At 40.8% G+C, this 16,926-nt stretch overlaps 1 protein-coding gene across 7 annotated transcripts in view; it reads right to left on the reverse strand.

Moving 5' to 3' along the window:
- AGPS (alkylglycerone phosphate synthase) overlaps positions 1-16,719 on the reverse strand; it is a 77,272-nt gene extending 60,553 nt beyond the window's left edge. For 2 of the 7 annotated variants that reach the window (XM_053947066.1, XM_053947058.1), the window contains exon 1: positions 14,530-16,719. In XM_053947066.1, coding sequence (XP_053803041.1) covers positions 14,530-14,641 — 112 coding nt within the window. In that variant the 5' untranslated portion in view covers positions 14,642-16,719. Of the gene's footprint in view, positions 1-696; positions 810-5,715; positions 5,777-14,529 lie in introns of those variants that run through there. The other 5 variants (XM_053947062.1, XM_053947063.1, XM_053947060.1 and 2 more) reach the window with 5 other exon arrangements.
- Between the last annotated feature and the right edge of the window lie 207 nt (positions 16,720-16,926).

The raw sequence follows: 16,926 nt of genomic DNA on the forward strand, positions 1-16,926 counted from the left end.
AGCAGATGGCCAACTGCTCTTGCTTACAGAAAATAAACCTAAGCAGAGGCTTCCTCACTAATGTTTATAGCCCTGCAGATGGACACTTTAAAGGAAAGGCAGCTTTGTTAAAACATAAAACAAAAACCTAAGAAACTTTAAATTCAAGACCTGTTATTTTGTGCTCAGTGGCAGAGCTCCTTTTTCTTCAGACAAGTATGCTTGAGTGATAAAGTACATGCAAGGCCTCTGGGAAATGTAGTGCATGCTCTAGAGATGTGGGGTAGTTTACTTCTACGAGGGGAGCCAAGACTGCAATAACAGACATGGTAGGCTTTGTACCCTTGGAAAAGCTTAGAAATATTAAGCTTAATTACAGGATAAAATATAAAATGCTTTGAGGTTTTGTTCAGTGCAGCTCTATCTGCCCTTCCCTGATGCTGTTCTTTCTCTGAGTTCTTTGATCTTTAAAGGATACTGTTGGTTTAGCTGGACCCAGCTGCACACGGGGGTTGCAATTTTGGCTAATGCTCACGACTTTAGGTGGTCAGAGGGCACTCTTAGATGGGAATGTGAAAGTCTAAACTTGAGTTAACATTTAGTTCACATTTAGGATTCACCCAGCAGCTCAGACGTGGTACTGCAGCATGTAGTAACTCATCCAGAGTTACTTAGAATTCACACACTTAGAATTATCTCTAGTATTTTGTCTCTCACCATCCACTTCTGCTGGTTTGTAGTTACCAAAATGGGCCAGCTGATGGACAGGCATCTTCTAGCATCAGTGAAGGTCTCACAGTCACAAAATGAACCAGCTAATGGAAAGCAAACTGGAAATGGAAACAACAAACTTTCATCCATTGCTAGGATGTTATGCAGTCTAACACAGTATGGCAACTGTTGGCAGGCACTCAAAAGCTGGAGCATGGCATGCTTGAGAGGCTTGGACTGACCAGTCACAGGCTGTGTCAGCCAACATCTCCAGGAACTGAGGACACAAAAGACATCAGTTCTCCTCCCAGACCTGCTCTGTTTGCAGTAGTTTTCCCTCTTCTGCTTTTCCCGTAACTATTACAGCCAGTGCTACTCGGTCACCAGGGAGGTAAATGCACACCACATCAAAGGGTACAGTAGAACAGAGATTACAGAAGACAGTTTCTTGCTTAATTTTATGTAACTTCTAGCAGTATTTGAGTTATTGTTTTATCTTTCCTCATATGTAACAAATTAGCTTTTTCTATCTGAAAATCTCTTGGATAATAACCCAGCAAAGGATATAAAGTAAGGAAGTATGACTCTCCACTGGAAAACGAAGAAAACTGGCAGGGATCTTATGGGCAGATAAAGTAAATAAAATAGCATTAACAATCTTAGCAAAGCATTCCAGATTATGAAATTACACAGCCCTTTTCAATAAGCTTTTTGCATTACTTAAACACTGTGTTGTGCAAACAGTTTTAATGTTGTCCTGTTACTGAGCAGGAGGTTATGCAACCAGGCCACAATACACACGTTGCTTTTTGAAGACAAGTACATAAAGCAGTAATGTATTGTAAAAGCATTGTTACAGAAGCGAAAGCTCTTTCAAGTTATTGTAACTGCTCATGTCACAAGAAAGGGAGGTTCTTTAAATTCTGTATCATTTTATATTATGCATGTAAGGCATAAAAAAACCGACCTTGGGAGACAGAAGCCCTGCCTGCCTCAGACAATAATGGGTGCCTCAAATGTTTGCCTTTCAGAGGTGGTAAATAATACTCTAAGTTCAAGTACACAAATGTGTGTACACACTTGGCTAAGAAATACCAAACAGGTGGAAAGAAAAATTTTTGGCATGGAAAGCCACTAACCAAGGCAAATGTCTGAGAGGGTAAGGCCAAGAGTGCTTCTGTCCCCTGCTAATGTTTTCTACCATTTTACCTTGGCATCTATTACCCTGATAGGCTTTTACTGTTTTCTGCCCTGCCCCAGGTGTCTCTAAGCTTAGTATTTGATTTTGCACCCTTTTCCCTATCTTGCTCATTATGCTTGTTTCAGGCAACAAGCATGGACTAAATCTTTGGGGTTTTGTAGAGCCACTGTTCAAAACTGCTTGAGACTGCTCCTACACATTTGCAATAATAAACAACAGAAGAAAGAAGCTAAAATTAATAAAAACATGACAAAAAGGCAGAGCTAAATGTTATATACAGTGAAAGCAATTGGAAGTATGAATGTACAAAAAGGCTTCTTTGATTAGCATGTTATAAAGGAATAATCATTTTTAGAAAAAGAGCATGCAGTACTTATTTCATCCACCAAAATATCATTGGTTTTGTGTTTTAATTCCAGTTTTGAATAAACACTGTGGACCAGAAATGTTAGATTCACTTTCTTCATTTTATAAGTACATGTCACTTTAGGTCCTCTTGCAAACAGGTGCCCAGTCCTCTGGTGGGCACTGGAGCAGACTCAGTGATGATCTAGTTATGTTCGGACCACAGTTGCTCCAAAGGGAGAATTCCAGCTAAAAATAAAAATCTTCAGTCTTTTCTATCATACCCCCTTTTGGCAGAAGAGAAACATTTGGCATAGAACTGCTCTGAGAACCCCACACCAGCTCAGAGGTTGCCTTGCAACAGAGCCATACCAAAAGAGAGTGGCTTGGCTGTAGCAGAATTTTCTCTGTAGCCTTTTTCTTTTTCCACTGGGTTACCCACAAATCACTAATTAAAAGGAAAAGATCCTTAGAAAGGATGGATTTTGAGTTATCAATGAGACTTGCTGTTTTAATGACTATTTTACATTTTACAAGAAAGAGAAGGAGATTACAGTAAAGATCTTTTGATAACCTTGCAGATTCCACTCATATAGCTCATATTTCGTGAAAAGCTCCATGTATATTGTGCATTTTTATATTAACTAGAATTTCAGGACACAAGATGGCAGTGTACATATTAGTGATTCAGGCTTGGAAATGCTCCTGCTACTCAAACTAAGCACATAACATTTTATTTAAGCCTATATTAATCTGATCATGGAATTGTGGTATTAGAAATAAACCTAAAAGTATTTGTCAAGAGCAGAAACAAATGCAATTTGCCAGTAAATCAGTAATGCATGAACAAGCGTTAGGTAAAGCTTAATTCAGGATTTTATTGTACACAACACCACTCTGGAGACATTAAAAGCCTCTTATGAAACTCCTCAATTGCAATAACAAGAGGGTATCCCTTTATGAAGGAATGGAAGCTGGCTCAGTCGTAAGAGCTTCCGAGCAAAATTGGCTGCTGGGGAAAAGCGCATAAGAGAGCTGGCAGCCTGAAATATGTGGAAAGCTCAGGGCTCTCGGAGGAGCAGTGCAGACCACTGAAGTGGAACAGGCTGAACAGTATCTAAAATTGAACAGGTGCCTTTCTGTGAAAAAAACTAACAAAGCGGACAACTGTTTGGCATGATAATTGAGAGAAAAAAATTTCACTGAGAGGCATCAAATTAGGGGATGCCTAGGGGCCTATCCTAGGGGATAGGTCTCTGGCTGAGGAGAAGATTGCTTAAAGAGCTACAAGAAGTTGGACCTATCCATGTGTAACTTCAGAGGAAGGTCATTCAGAGCCTCTCTGGGCACCAGTGGGTAAAGAGAACTGCAGTAACAAGCTTTCAAGGCCACTACCCAGAAACCACTTTGGTTGGGTTGAGTTGAATACTGGAATTAGTAGGTGTAGCTAAAAAGTTGTTTTGGCTGCCTTTCCTATCATTTGGTCAGGCAAACATGGCCTTGCTACATAGTAAAAAGAGCTCCTAGAAAAACAGTAATATTTCAGAGTATAAAATAATCCTCAAGTCATTATCCCTGTGGGATTTCTAATGCTGACCAAATTCTAGCACTCCTCCTTTCTCCTGGGGAATGTTCAGGTGACTTTGCCTCCCTGTACCTAAACTCGTGGCCCTCATGGGCAAGTCAGATTGACCCAGGAGATGCAAACTCAACACCAAGGTTCATTAGTTCTGGACACAGCTCTTACTTTGACAGAGTTATTAGGAATTAGATCATGAAAAAAATATATACTTCTCTCAGACAGGTGTGATATAACTACATTCTTTTTTTCTCTCCAGAATGGGAATATTTGTTATCCTCTGTTGTACTGCATCATGGAAATCCTCCAGTGTGAGTGGAGATGGGTGTATTGAGCTTGACCAGTATTTTTGACAGAAGGTGGAATTTGGGGACTCCTGGTCCCTGAGTCTACTTTTCTTGTGGTCATTATCTATGTTTAAAAGTATCACTATGTTCCCAACCCCTCAATCACAGCAATTCCAGTGAAAAGTTGTCAGATTTTTCATGGTGGTCCGTTCCTTTTTTTACAATTGGCCAATTGCTGCTTGTTATGGCCTTATGTTCCCACACATAAATCACTGGGTTAATACCGGGACTTCTTTTCCCTCTCTCTTTCTGTGTTTGCATAAGATTGAATTTGGAGTTGATTCAAATCAAATAATTCAAATGCCTGGTGTTTTAACTACAGCTGGGTGTGGATTCATGACTAAAATAAAGTGTATTACCTAGCAGTTTCCGTCATTTGGTCTATTCGTCACAGTAGATTACAGAAAGTGTGTCAAGCACAGAATTATGCATGCACTTTTCAACCATCTAAAATGGAGGATAAATTGAACATGTCATAGTTCTAGGAGAGTAATTTATATTGAGTACAAGCTGGGAAGGGACTAGAGCCAAAACCTCAGATCTAAATTACTTGAGTTCAAGGGAAATTTTAATCCAAATAAAAACTTCAGAGCTGTTCATTATATAATTAAGTGAACCAACAAGAGACCATATCTCAGCACTCACTCCCAAGCTAAAGAATTTACACCAAAATTGAAGTTTTGTGGTTAAGTCCACAGATGCTTAATACTGACTGTGATCACTGTATGGAGTTACTGCCAACTATCTGTTGTAACCACCCCACATGTCCCTTTTGGCTTTGCATATATTACTGTTCTTCATACACTCCTCCAGTCCAATAATAGTTCCTCACTGAGAGTGTGTTATGAGGATTCACAAACTTGTATTTTTTTCATGCATGGACCATTGAACTTGGCCTCATTGTCTTCTTTTCATTGCAGGTGCCACCAATAATGTCTTAGGACTGAGAGAAAAAAGGAAAACAGTTTTTTCTTGCTGCTTCTGCATGATCTTTCCAACAGTCTGTCTCACCTTCTTTTGCCTCTAGTCAAAACCCAACTATTCTTATCATGACAGTAGTTAGCCCATGTAGACATTCAGTGAAATTCCATCTTAGGTAAAACAGTTCTTACTCTGCTATTCAGAATCATTCTTAATCAAACCTTCTTTTAGCAGGTATAACCAATTTCCTCCAAATTAAACATAATCTACCCTTTTCCTGTGATAAAATGTAGCTGTAATAGCCCACCCCAAGATTAAGTCCTCCCTCCCCAGTATTTTACAAAAGCACCTCTTTGACCTGACCCAACACAAATCAAAACTAATGTCTTTCCCATAGTCCAAAACAGCTTCTTCTCCCCAAAATAAACTCTTCTATTGACATTAAAAGGAAATGACCCCCACAAATTCAGGAAGTCATGGTGCAGTAGAGTGATTGTAGTCCTAAAGACACTTTAACCTTTTCATTTACTGCAAGCATCATCCTTCTACCTGTCGTCAACCCATAATGTAAAAGGTGAGGTCTGGACTAAGAGGGATGGAGCAGGAAATGTTGGCAGGCTGGAGATTGTTACCTTCTGGTCCAGCACAGGCACACAGGATCCAGCTGAGGCTTGAAAGCTGTTCAGAGCAGGCAGTTACTGGGGAAAAGGATATTGGGGGTTATCACTACCACTGATACATTCCCCAAGCAAATATTGATGGTCATAATGAAAGTAAAAGGCATTATATTTAAAGTCAAAGTAATATGCCTGTGAAACATGCTGGCAAATGATATCATTTAGGCCAAGTGCTTAGCAGGATTCAGTAAAAGGTTATACATACATATTCATACATTTGTCCGGGAATTAGATTGGACCTGATAAAAATTCATAATGGATATAAATGTTCACAGTTCAGGGCATAAATCAGCCACCAGCCTGAGGTTAGACAATAACTTCCCCTAGAGCCAGGCTGTTACATAATTATCAATTATACTTGCAGAGGGGGGAAAGGAGGTTGAAGAATAGGCCAATTTCCTCAGAGACACCTGGGAATTACTATTGGCAGACAACTAATTTAGATTTTATCTGGTATGGAAGTTCTTATTACATCAAATAATGTAATTTAGAATTAAAGCATGTGATTTATTTTGTATGTTTTATTCTTCATGTAATCAAGTTCATGCCTGAGGGTAACTGCAGGCCTTTCCATTACAAGCCAGCCGAAGTTAGTGAAATTTCACTGTGCTGTGTTTTCTCACCAAATCTCTTTAAAAACAGCTTCACATTTTGCAAGGAAATCAGGCAGAGTCCCAGCAATTTAGTTTATCAAAGCTAGCCAATTAATACAGCCAAGTTACTGTCTATATTAGTAAAGAAAAAGTTACATGTGTGAACTGCAGCAAAATTTCATTCCAAAAAGTTCTCATTTTCATTGTTTGCATATTAACCTAATAAGAGTTACAGAGATCCTGAATATCTCAAATTATAGCATGGGGGCTACTCCAGGCCTACTTTTTTTGCTCGGTATTATCAGCTCACCTAAGCAAAACATACACAGTCAGTGGACTTGTTTCCATCAAGCAACACACCTCCACCTTTTGTTGCACTTGAAAACAGTCTGTGAGCTAACATTATACATACTGCATGCTAAGAAAAGCAGCCTTTGTAACCTTGCAAACAGAGAGCTTGATAGAAAATCAGATTCTTACTCAATTGGTTAAGAAACTGCAAATGAATACAGGCAATCCTTTATGTTTGCTGCATTGGGATAGTAGCTGCATTCTGCTATAGTTTCTGGAGCACATGATACACTTATTGAAATTACAACATCAATTATCACCACAATAGATATAGAAAGCTGAGAAACATCTATTAACAAAACATCTCACCAGTTTTCACAAGGAAAAGGAGTGGTACTTGGCATCAGTTTCTCCTAAGCATAATTTCTGTTCCTAGTGAGTATTACTAGAAATATTGCAGTGTGATTGCTCACCATCTGGAAGGTTCTAGGGCCACAGTCTAAAAATAATATGGTCTTATTAAAAAAAAATTACCATGTAAACGTGAGTGCAAACAGATTTATAAAAGGAAGTTTACACAGATTTATAAAAGGAATTGATGAAGAGAAGGCAGCAGATGCAATGTAGCAGATTTTTAAAAAAGGTTTCAAATAATATTTTGTAAAGATTTAAGTTGAAAGATGAATTCCAGCTGGCTTTGCTGTGCCAGCTGTGAGCTGCCGAGGACAGCCGTGCTCTGAGCACAGGCGCTGACTGCCCAGCTCAGTGCTGGTGCTGCAGTGCAGGTGCATTACAGGCTCCTTACCAGCTGCCCTCATGTAACTCAGGGGCTGCAGAAGCAGCACCACTGCACCATGGCTTTCTAGGAACAAACAGGGCAACTCCTGTGAGCACAATTATCTCTTGACAGCGGCAGCATTATCAGCCCTGCAGCTGAGTCAAAAATGAAGAATACAATCTTTTGGGGTGGGTTTTGTTGGCACCATTTGACACCAGTCTTCTGCCAGTCACATCTGCAGTTCTGTCATGTCTCCTGCCTCCTTCTGTCTTGCCACTGCTGCTGACACCTTGCCAACAGCAAGCCATTTCCCTGGGATGCTTTCAGGCTGCTTGCAGCCCAGCTGCCTCGCTCTGCCAGCTACCAAACTGCTGCTCCAGCTCCCACATTGGCTTCTCCCTCTTAAACATGGTTTACCTTATGCTGGAAACCCCAGTATATACTGGGAACCTCAATACAGAGCTGCAGAGGCATAGGATACATTGAACTGTGAGGAGATGTTTGGGCTGTGAGAAATATGGGGGTGAGGACTGATTTTTTAAAAAATATTTTCAACAGGATAATGAAGTGAACTTCAGAACTCTGCTTACATTTACTCAAAAATCTGCAAATGAAGAATTATAGATGAGGTGTAAAGAAACGATGCACTCAAAAGTGGTTGTTTTGACCTAGAATAAGGCAAATTGATAAATAGTGTACAAATAATCCAGATAATCTTTCAGTGGAATAAATAGCTTGAAAACTATGAATTGCAAAAGAAAATGATGGGAAACTGTCCTTCTTCCTTGGCTTCTAGATGTGAGTTTGCATAGGATATGGCAAGGCAAAAGAGCAATGTCATTGTAGACTCCACATGAAGAGCAGTAACATCATCAGATTAAGTAATTTTCTTTTTCATTTAGGCCTAAAATATTCTGTTGTATCCCCAACACTGTCAAAAAGAAAAAAGATAAATGAGAAAGAATTCTGAAAAAAAAGCCAGAAAACCAATAATTGGCTGGAAGCCAAGCTTATTTGGAAATATGTGCATATGTTTAACTTTTCCAAACCTTTAAGAGTGATTAAGGGGAACTCATAGCGGATAACTTCTTCTGGAACAAGCTACTTAGAAATAGGACGTAGAAAAAAGAGGTTAGCAGGTCATGGGCTGCCAGAGATACTGACACTGCTTTGTTAGCTGCTGCTGCTGCTGAGCAGCCACAAAATTACTCAGGTAGCAGATCCCCAGAGCGCATAAAAACGAGGGTTGCATTTATATATTCTGAGAATCAAGCTTAGGTTTTGTTTTCTCAGAAACTCACTCCCAGAGACAAACCTCCCATGCTTCTAATAGGTATTTAGATAAAAACATGGTCCAGTCCAGTGCTAAGGACCACACTGATTCTTTGCTACTGCTTCCTATTCAAATACAGTCTGGGCCAGCACCAGTGCAGCTGCTCCAAGAGCAGCTCCTGTAGAACAGTGTGAATAGAGACAGCAAATTGTTTAGATTTGAAACTTGGTAATGACGAACTGCCTGCTGCAACAGTAGAATATGTGGGGTGTTACATGAGGCTGAGGGAGTAAACAATGTTTTATATTCCCATGTCATGTGACAATCAGGAGGAAAATATTTAAAAAAAAAAAAAAAGGAAAGAAAAAATAAAGGGTGGTAAAGCAGCCAGCTTGTCCCATTCTCTCTGAAAATCAGAACAGTAAATAACTTAGGGTCTCCCCTGTTTAGCAAACACTTTTTTTTTTTACAGAGGACACACAGAATGTAGAGTTAGAAGATAAGGAAGGTATTCCCTAGAAGAGATTATGAACAAACCTAGATTAAAGATAGTTTCTGTTAAGAGTTCTATTTGTATAGATTTAGTATACTAAAATACTTTGATAGAACAGATATTCTACCAATGCTTGTATTATGTCTTGCATCAGAAAATAATAGTCAAGGAGACCTCTGCATTATTCTCACTTTCACACTTTCTGGATTTTTTTGGGTGTGGAAGGGGTGACAAAAAATCCATGAACAATTACAGTGTGCAGTTCAGAAAAATCTAGGGATTCCTGGGAATGCCTGAGAATTTAAAGGGAAAGAAAGGCAGGCAAGAGGTGGCTCAGCTCACCTATGGCATAACTGTGTTCCAACACTTGGAGGATAGTGGGGGGTTCAAAAGCATGTCAAACATGGGATTCTGACTCTAAAGCTCGTGATGCTTTTAGAGTCTTTGTAAAATGTTTATTTAGAGTTAGTCTGGCTTCAGCAGTTGAAGTCACAAAACTAAGTCTTTTAAAACTCTTCCCACTATATTCAATGCAATGCAGGCTGCGAACATTTCTATTCACACAATTGAACCTGTATTGTAAATAGAAATATATTCAGGGTCATTAATTCATTTATCTATTTTAGCATATTTCAGTATTTATTTCTAGAATGGTTATTCTATTCTAGATTTATTCCAGAACTGTCTTGGCTCCAGAAAGTCATAGAAGTATCTTCCATCTCAGGCATACTGATACTGTAGTATGGGTAAAACAAACATTAGGATTCTAGTTGGATTGGGTGCACAGATCATATCATTTATTATTTGCAGATGCCAGGACACTAAAACTTTCAATTGTTTTCCCACCAAACTGAATAAGGCAGTATGTTAATACAATTACCTCTGCATAATTGGAGACTAAATCAATGATGACTGTGTCATTTGAATGCTACTTTAAATAATTTCATTTTTATTATGCTGTTCTGTTGCACATGGCATTATCAAATAGCTTATTCATTTTCCTGCTGACTGTGATTTGAGTTTGCATATTCTCTGTGACAGAAGAAGCACGTTTGCAACCTTTCTAGTTTTCTGGGATACAGTGTGCATTGCTTTTAATTATTTAGGCTGACACCCATTAACACTTGAACTCCATAGTCCATAGTGAGTGAAACAAGAGGGAAGGACTGAGTGGACTATAACTTCCCTGAAAAATAAAAGCAGCCACCAGAAGTCTTTGGCAAAGCTCTTAAAGGAAAACAAAATGTGGGGTAGACAAGGCACACAGAACTTAAGTGTTATGAAGGATTTCTCCTACTCCTTTCAGAGGAGGAACCCTAGTCATTGCCTTTTTGCCTCTGTATTAAAATATCTGGACAGGCAATAGGGAGAAGGGCCACAGACTACTCAATCTGTCATGGTCTGTTTGGATCTCTCAAATTCATAGGATAATGTACTTTGCAAATTAAACTTTATTTTATAAGCTCATTAGGAAAGAAAGCAAACATGATGAAGAAGGGCTCAATCAAACTAGTCTAGCTCATGAATTCACTAATTTATCACGTCAGTCATGAGGTTTCTAACTCACAAGTTCTCTAATTCATAACATGCAATTCATTAATTTGTAACTTGTGCACTTTGCATATGAGGAAAATACGTATCCAAGGGTGAGAGTGCTCATCCTTCTTCCTTGGTCACAGTGCAGGTGTTCCCTGTGTCACATAAGAAGCACAAACATTAGTGTTTTATCAACACTGTTTTCATCACAAATCTAAAGCATAACACCATACAAGCTACTATGAAGAAAATTAACTCTATCCCACTCATAGCCAGTGCAATCTCCACACCTTATTCCCTACTATTTACGTCATGCTCAGGTCCCATGCTATCCAACAGATCCTCATTAGCCACCTTCCTCTTTCCCATCCTTTGATATCTTCACAGGTATCATTCCCTGTAAAATGTCCATATAGCGCCTGTGAAATGTCCATTGAATTCATTTAGTCCAGGGCATTAGTATCTCTCTGTTCTGGTGGTCACTCAGGACCAGAGAGCTGCTGTGTTGTGTGGAGTTATTGGGCATCAAAGCCAGCTCAGGTTGGGTCACTGCTGCACATGCCCCACTTCTTCAACAGTGTGTTCTGCACTGGCAGTGGTTCCTGCTACAGTAATCCTGTAATATGCAACTGAGATCATAGTTTACAACAATTTAAAGGTGCATCTATTACAGTTTCCATCTCTCTTTGGACTCCTACCCTTGCCTCTGCTGCATTGTGGACTTATCCAGAGACTCCAGTCCCTTAGGGGTGGACCTGCTCCAGTGTGGACCTACTCATGGGCCACAGTCTCTGCAGGGTACAGGTGATGTGGCCTGGCCTTACTCACCGCCACAGTCACTTTGAGGTGCACCTCCTCCAGCACAGCCTTATCCAAGGGCCACAGTCTCTCCAGGGGTGTACCTGCCGTGCTACAGACATATCCATGGCCACAGATGCTTCTGCTCCAACAAGGTCTTATCCACAACCACAGACACTTCAGGTTGTCCTGCTCCTGCAGGGACTTATCCACAGGTCAGGTGCCTCCAATTCAAGCTGACACTGGAGCTGCAGCCTGTTTGGGCCAGCAGCAACACCCAGGCCATGGGGCCATTCCAGGCACATTGCCAGGGCTATTATCAAAATGCTCCCAGGCACAGCTGGATAGGATGATAAGCCCAACAGCAAACAGAGTGAAAAGAAGCCACTAACAAGGTCTAGACTAATGTGCAGCAGGGCAAGCAAGACCTATGGCAAGCACAGCACACCACCAATTAATAGCTAAATAGCACTAAAAGCTATAAATTCAGTCTAGCAAACTCTGACCAAACCTGTCATTACCTCAAAGCATTTGAGCCCCAAGTTGGTCACCAAAACAGGACTGTCGTGGTTTAACCCCAGTGGGCAGCTCAGCCCCACACAGTCACATGCTCACTTACCCCAGTGGGATGGGGGAGATAATTAGAATGGTAAAAGTGGGAAAATTTGTGGACTGAGATAAAGACAGTTTAATAGGGAAAGCAAAAGCCACACACACAAACAAAGCAGAAGGAATTTATTCACTTCCTATCGACAGGCACACATTCAGCCATCTCCAGGAAAGTAGGGCTTCATTACAGGTATTGGTGACTTGGGAAGAGAAATACCCCCAGTCCAAACTTCCTTTCCTTCCTTCTTCTCCCAGCTGTATATGCTGAGCACAACATCATATGGTCTGGAATATCCCTGTGGTCTGTAGGGGTCAGCTGTCTCAGCTGTGTCCCCTCCCAGCTCCTTGTGCACCGCCAGTCAGTTCCCTGTTGGGGCAGCCCAAGAAACAGAGAAGGCCCAGACACTGTGCAAGCACTGCTCAGCAATAGCTAAAACATCCCTGTGTTATCTTTTATCTCTTTTAATACATTGTTCTCAATCATTTTTCAAACTGAAAGGAAGTTGCTTTCTAAGGTTAAGTCATCAAGCTGTAACAAGACAGCAACTCTGACAATCACGCATTCAAATCATATCAATGCCAGCTTATTCTACAGGATGAGACAAGTACCAGCAGAAGATCAACTGCTCCTGACTCCTCTGAGTCAAATTTAAAGCTGAACTTTCCTCAGGAAGATTAAGGGTGTATATTCTACTTACTCATATTCACGTAAAAAGTCTTACCACTTCCTGTATTTCCACGGTTCCTGGGAACAAAACCATAACCAATATTTAATGACTGGGATGTGGGAAAAGGTTGTGGGCATATGGTAACTATTTCACGAGTCCTATAGACAGGGTCTTCTCCATGAAGACACGAAAAAACCACTACTGTACTTCAGATTGTATGTTAACCTCATCTAACTTTTAGCTGGTAGGGATTAGGGAAGATGAATTCCAGCCATGGTGGCTGAAAACATGCCATCTTATGCCAGCTAGCAAGCAGGGATCTATGGTCCATCTCATGACTGTGTGATGTAAAAAGGGAACAGAACTTGTGTCACATGTCACACTAATTCCAGGCTCTTTGGTTTACATTTCATGCTCTGTAAAACAGAGCATGTCTTCCTACCACTGAGTGAAAAATAGATGTTGCTTCACTGATTCCTTTCATCAGTGTTTTTCTAGGGATATCACAGGGATTGATTTTAAACTAAAATTCTTTATTAAAAATGTAACATCAAAAAAATGCAAAATCCCAGATCCTCAGAGTCAGTTCTCATTACAGTTTCAGTCAAAATAGTCACTGGTTGAAAGGTCAGAAATTCAGTAACTGGAGCTGACTTGGCAAGTCATGACTTGTCTCCAATATTTTTCAGAGGTTTGAAAGTTGTCATTTCAACAGATATTTTCTTACATTGCCCTTTAATCTGAAGGTACCCTGTCACCAAATGACACAAGCAAAAACGACGCACCACAGCCTTGGTCACGATGAAGAAACTAATTTATTTTTTCTGACTCCAATATTTTATAGTTCTCAAAAGGTGCCAGTGGATTGGAGGGTAAACGTGCCACCTCTCCAACGACACTGGACAAACTACCTGTACATCAAATTTCTCCGCCTCTATGAAAGAATGCAAAACAATAGGTTATTTACAGAAAGTTGTGTGAGAAAGTTCTCTACAAGAATGTAAACTCAGAAGGCTTTAGAAAACTCTTGATAACCAGGGTGACATACCCAAACTAGCAAGTTTTTTAAAAGTTTTTTTTTCAGCAGTAGGTGGCACTATCAAGTTTCCCAAATATTGTAATATAAATTAATATAAAATTCTGTGCACATAAATTATTTTTAAAAGAACGTGAAAATATATCAGAGTAAATTCTGATAATAAAATAAATATTTTTCTAAGTATTACAATTGAGAAAAAGTCTAATGCAAGAATAGGAATGAGAATGTCCAATATCAAAATAGGCAACATATAACATTTAAAATATGTGTCATAAAAAGTTCTTTATCCTCTTTGTAAAGTACCATCTTGAGTTGTTCTTGAACGTACTACTTCAGATACTTTGAATTTCCCAGAAATTATATGTATTTCATTTGCATATAAAATGTAATACTGCAATAGTGAGTGTCAATACATCTAGAATAAATTATGTACTTTTTATAAGTTAAATTAATGTATACAAACAGGAATATGGTAAATGGAAAAAGCATTTGGTTCTTTCTTCTGTGGTGAAAAGTTTATACTTAGCAAGCAGAGACTAAAGCAGTACATCTAGGGCCAGATTCCTCCATGTATACTATATGGGGATGTTACTATATCCCAAATAAACTTCAGGATTAAAAAGATGCAATGTTAATTGAAAACATTTTCTTCAAAACTTTACTATATAAAAATCTGTGAAGGGCAACTCACAAACAAATCTGTGTTTCCAGGTATTCCAGATTGTCTGATGACACAAAATAGCAATATCACAAAAGTACTGTGGGTACTTTGCTTCAGAAGCTCCCAAAACCATACACCTCATTCCTCAGCAGTGTACAGCAGGAATAATCCAGTGCAATGCAGCATTTTCATTAAGCTGGTTTTTGGATGACTGCCTTCTCCTTAGAAATGAAGTGCTGGTCTGCCTGAGCACAAGGTGTGAAGATAACGAAAGGAGAAGAGAAATTAACTAAGGAACACAAATGAAATATATAGTCAATGCTCTTTTATCTGCCTAACCAGAAAGTGTCCTTGCCAATTTTTTTTCACCCCAGGCTCCAAGCAAGCTGCTTGGCTCTGCATACTATTTCTGCACTATGATACAACCTATGCCAATGCCTAAGATTCACACTTTATTTTGTTTTCTATTAAATAAAGCACGTAGAAAAGACACTTTTATAGCTTCACAGCATTTTTTCATGAACTGACATTGTGTATTACTCTTTTTGTGCTAACATGGTCTGTTAGTGTTTCTTTTATAATACTGAAAAAGTCAAAAGCTGGTACTTAACAAAACCATCATTTGCAAGGATCTGGCAGCAGCTGCATTCAAAGGTTTTTCAACTTGCAACAGCCTGTTTCAGTTTCTCCAGAATCTTCAACAAGAGCACTTCTTGTTGGGTTCACTTGGGTTCACTTTCAGACCTCAGAATAAAGTGGCACTACAAAAATAATATGCAGGAATATACTTTAAATTTTGCAGTTTGTTTTCCATTATAAATGATTCATTGTCACCTTGCATTCTATCTCCATGGAATCAAAGCCATAGCATCATAAGAGCTGCTTCAATATACCTAATTCATTCAGCACATGTCCTGCTTAGACCTCCACAATGTGTTTCATGGCTCCATGGACATGCTTTACCTGAAATTCCATTGCAAGGGAAGTGCTTCCACTACATCTCATACATATAAGAAATCTACTTAAATTTCAGGTTTTTCTTCCTTCCAAGGGATATATCAATTTCATTTAATTACAGTAAGTGGTATCTTTGGGTAGACACACAGCTGCAACATGAAGGTGCAAAGAACGTTTAAATTACTAGAGATGTATTGAATACACTTGTGCTATTTTTTAAATTGTATAATCACAGTCTTGTACCTTGAAGAGCAAACCTGAAAATGAGATGCTCACCCTAGCTCTGTTTAAATGGCCCCAACAACCCAGCAGCTGTGCATACCCAAACTAGGGTCTGAGAGAAACTCAGTGCAGGACTCTGGCTGCAAAGCACAGAAACTAAACACCCACAAGGGAATAGGGAGACTTATCAGGTTTAGTAAGAGTGTCCTAATTCCACACTATTTGGTTCAATTAGTCATTGCAAGTAGCCTCAGAAATGGGCTCAAGGAGTGATCAAAGGATTATCTCAAAGGCACATATTGCCACATACTGTCAGCCAGGCTACATACACAATGGCAGCAGACCCTTTTCAAAGTGGTATTCAGTGCACCGAATTTATTAACTGTTTGACTTTCAAGGGGAGTCCAGCTTGCTCTCTGGGTAATGAAATTTACCATCTAATGACAGGTGCTTTAAGATAAGACACTGCAATAATTTGGTAACTCTGACACGTGTAAGGACGCCAGCCTATGGCCTGTCTGCTCTAAAGCATCTCCCCTTACTTTTAGGCACGCCCTGGCACGTGCTTTGTTACTCCTGAGACGTGGATGTGTTGGGGGCTGTGATGTGTTGTTTTAATGTGTGTTGTATATTAAATAGCCGAAAAGGTTTGGAAAACTGGTATCAGGACTAGTACCATTGTCGCTCCGAGGAGAACCTCACCCGGAGCTACCAATTCCAAGCACTTGGTGCGCGCCAGCCCCGAAACTCCCAATCTGTTTCGGCTGGCTGATGGCTCCTTCAAGATCCCTGCCCGGCAGCGGCAGCCGGCGCACACGGGGCTGTTTCCAGAGCTCCGCTGTTCCTCCGCGCTGCCCGCCGGGTTGCCGACAGTGCTCCCTGCTCCAGCGCCGAACTCACCGGCCTCGCCCGGAGCAGGGCCGCTTCTCCACTCACCGACGACACCCGGAGCAGGGGCTGCCCAGGGGACGGGGGGCGCGGGGCCACGGGGCTCGGATACTGGGCCGCGGGAGCGGTGAGCGCGGACGAAGATGCCCGGCACGGCCGCCGCCGCTGCCGGGAAAGCCACCGCCTTCGCGGGTCCCGCGGGCGCTGAGTGGCTGCGCGGCCGGGCCGGGGCGGAGCGCGGGGGCGGCCGCCGTCCCGGAGCGGCCCCGTCCCCAAACAGCGCTGAAGGAAGCGGCGGGCGGTGCCGGCCCAGCAGCCGCCGCGCCGTGCCGGCCCCGCCGTGCCGGCCGCGCCGTGCCG

The sequence above is a fragment of the Vidua chalybeata genome, chromosome 7, assembly GCF_026979565.1.
Source record: "Vidua chalybeata isolate OUT-0048 chromosome 7, bVidCha1 merged haplotype, whole genome shotgun sequence".
NCBI classification, from domain to species: domain Eukaryota; kingdom Metazoa; phylum Chordata; class Aves; order Passeriformes; family Viduidae; genus Vidua; species Vidua chalybeata.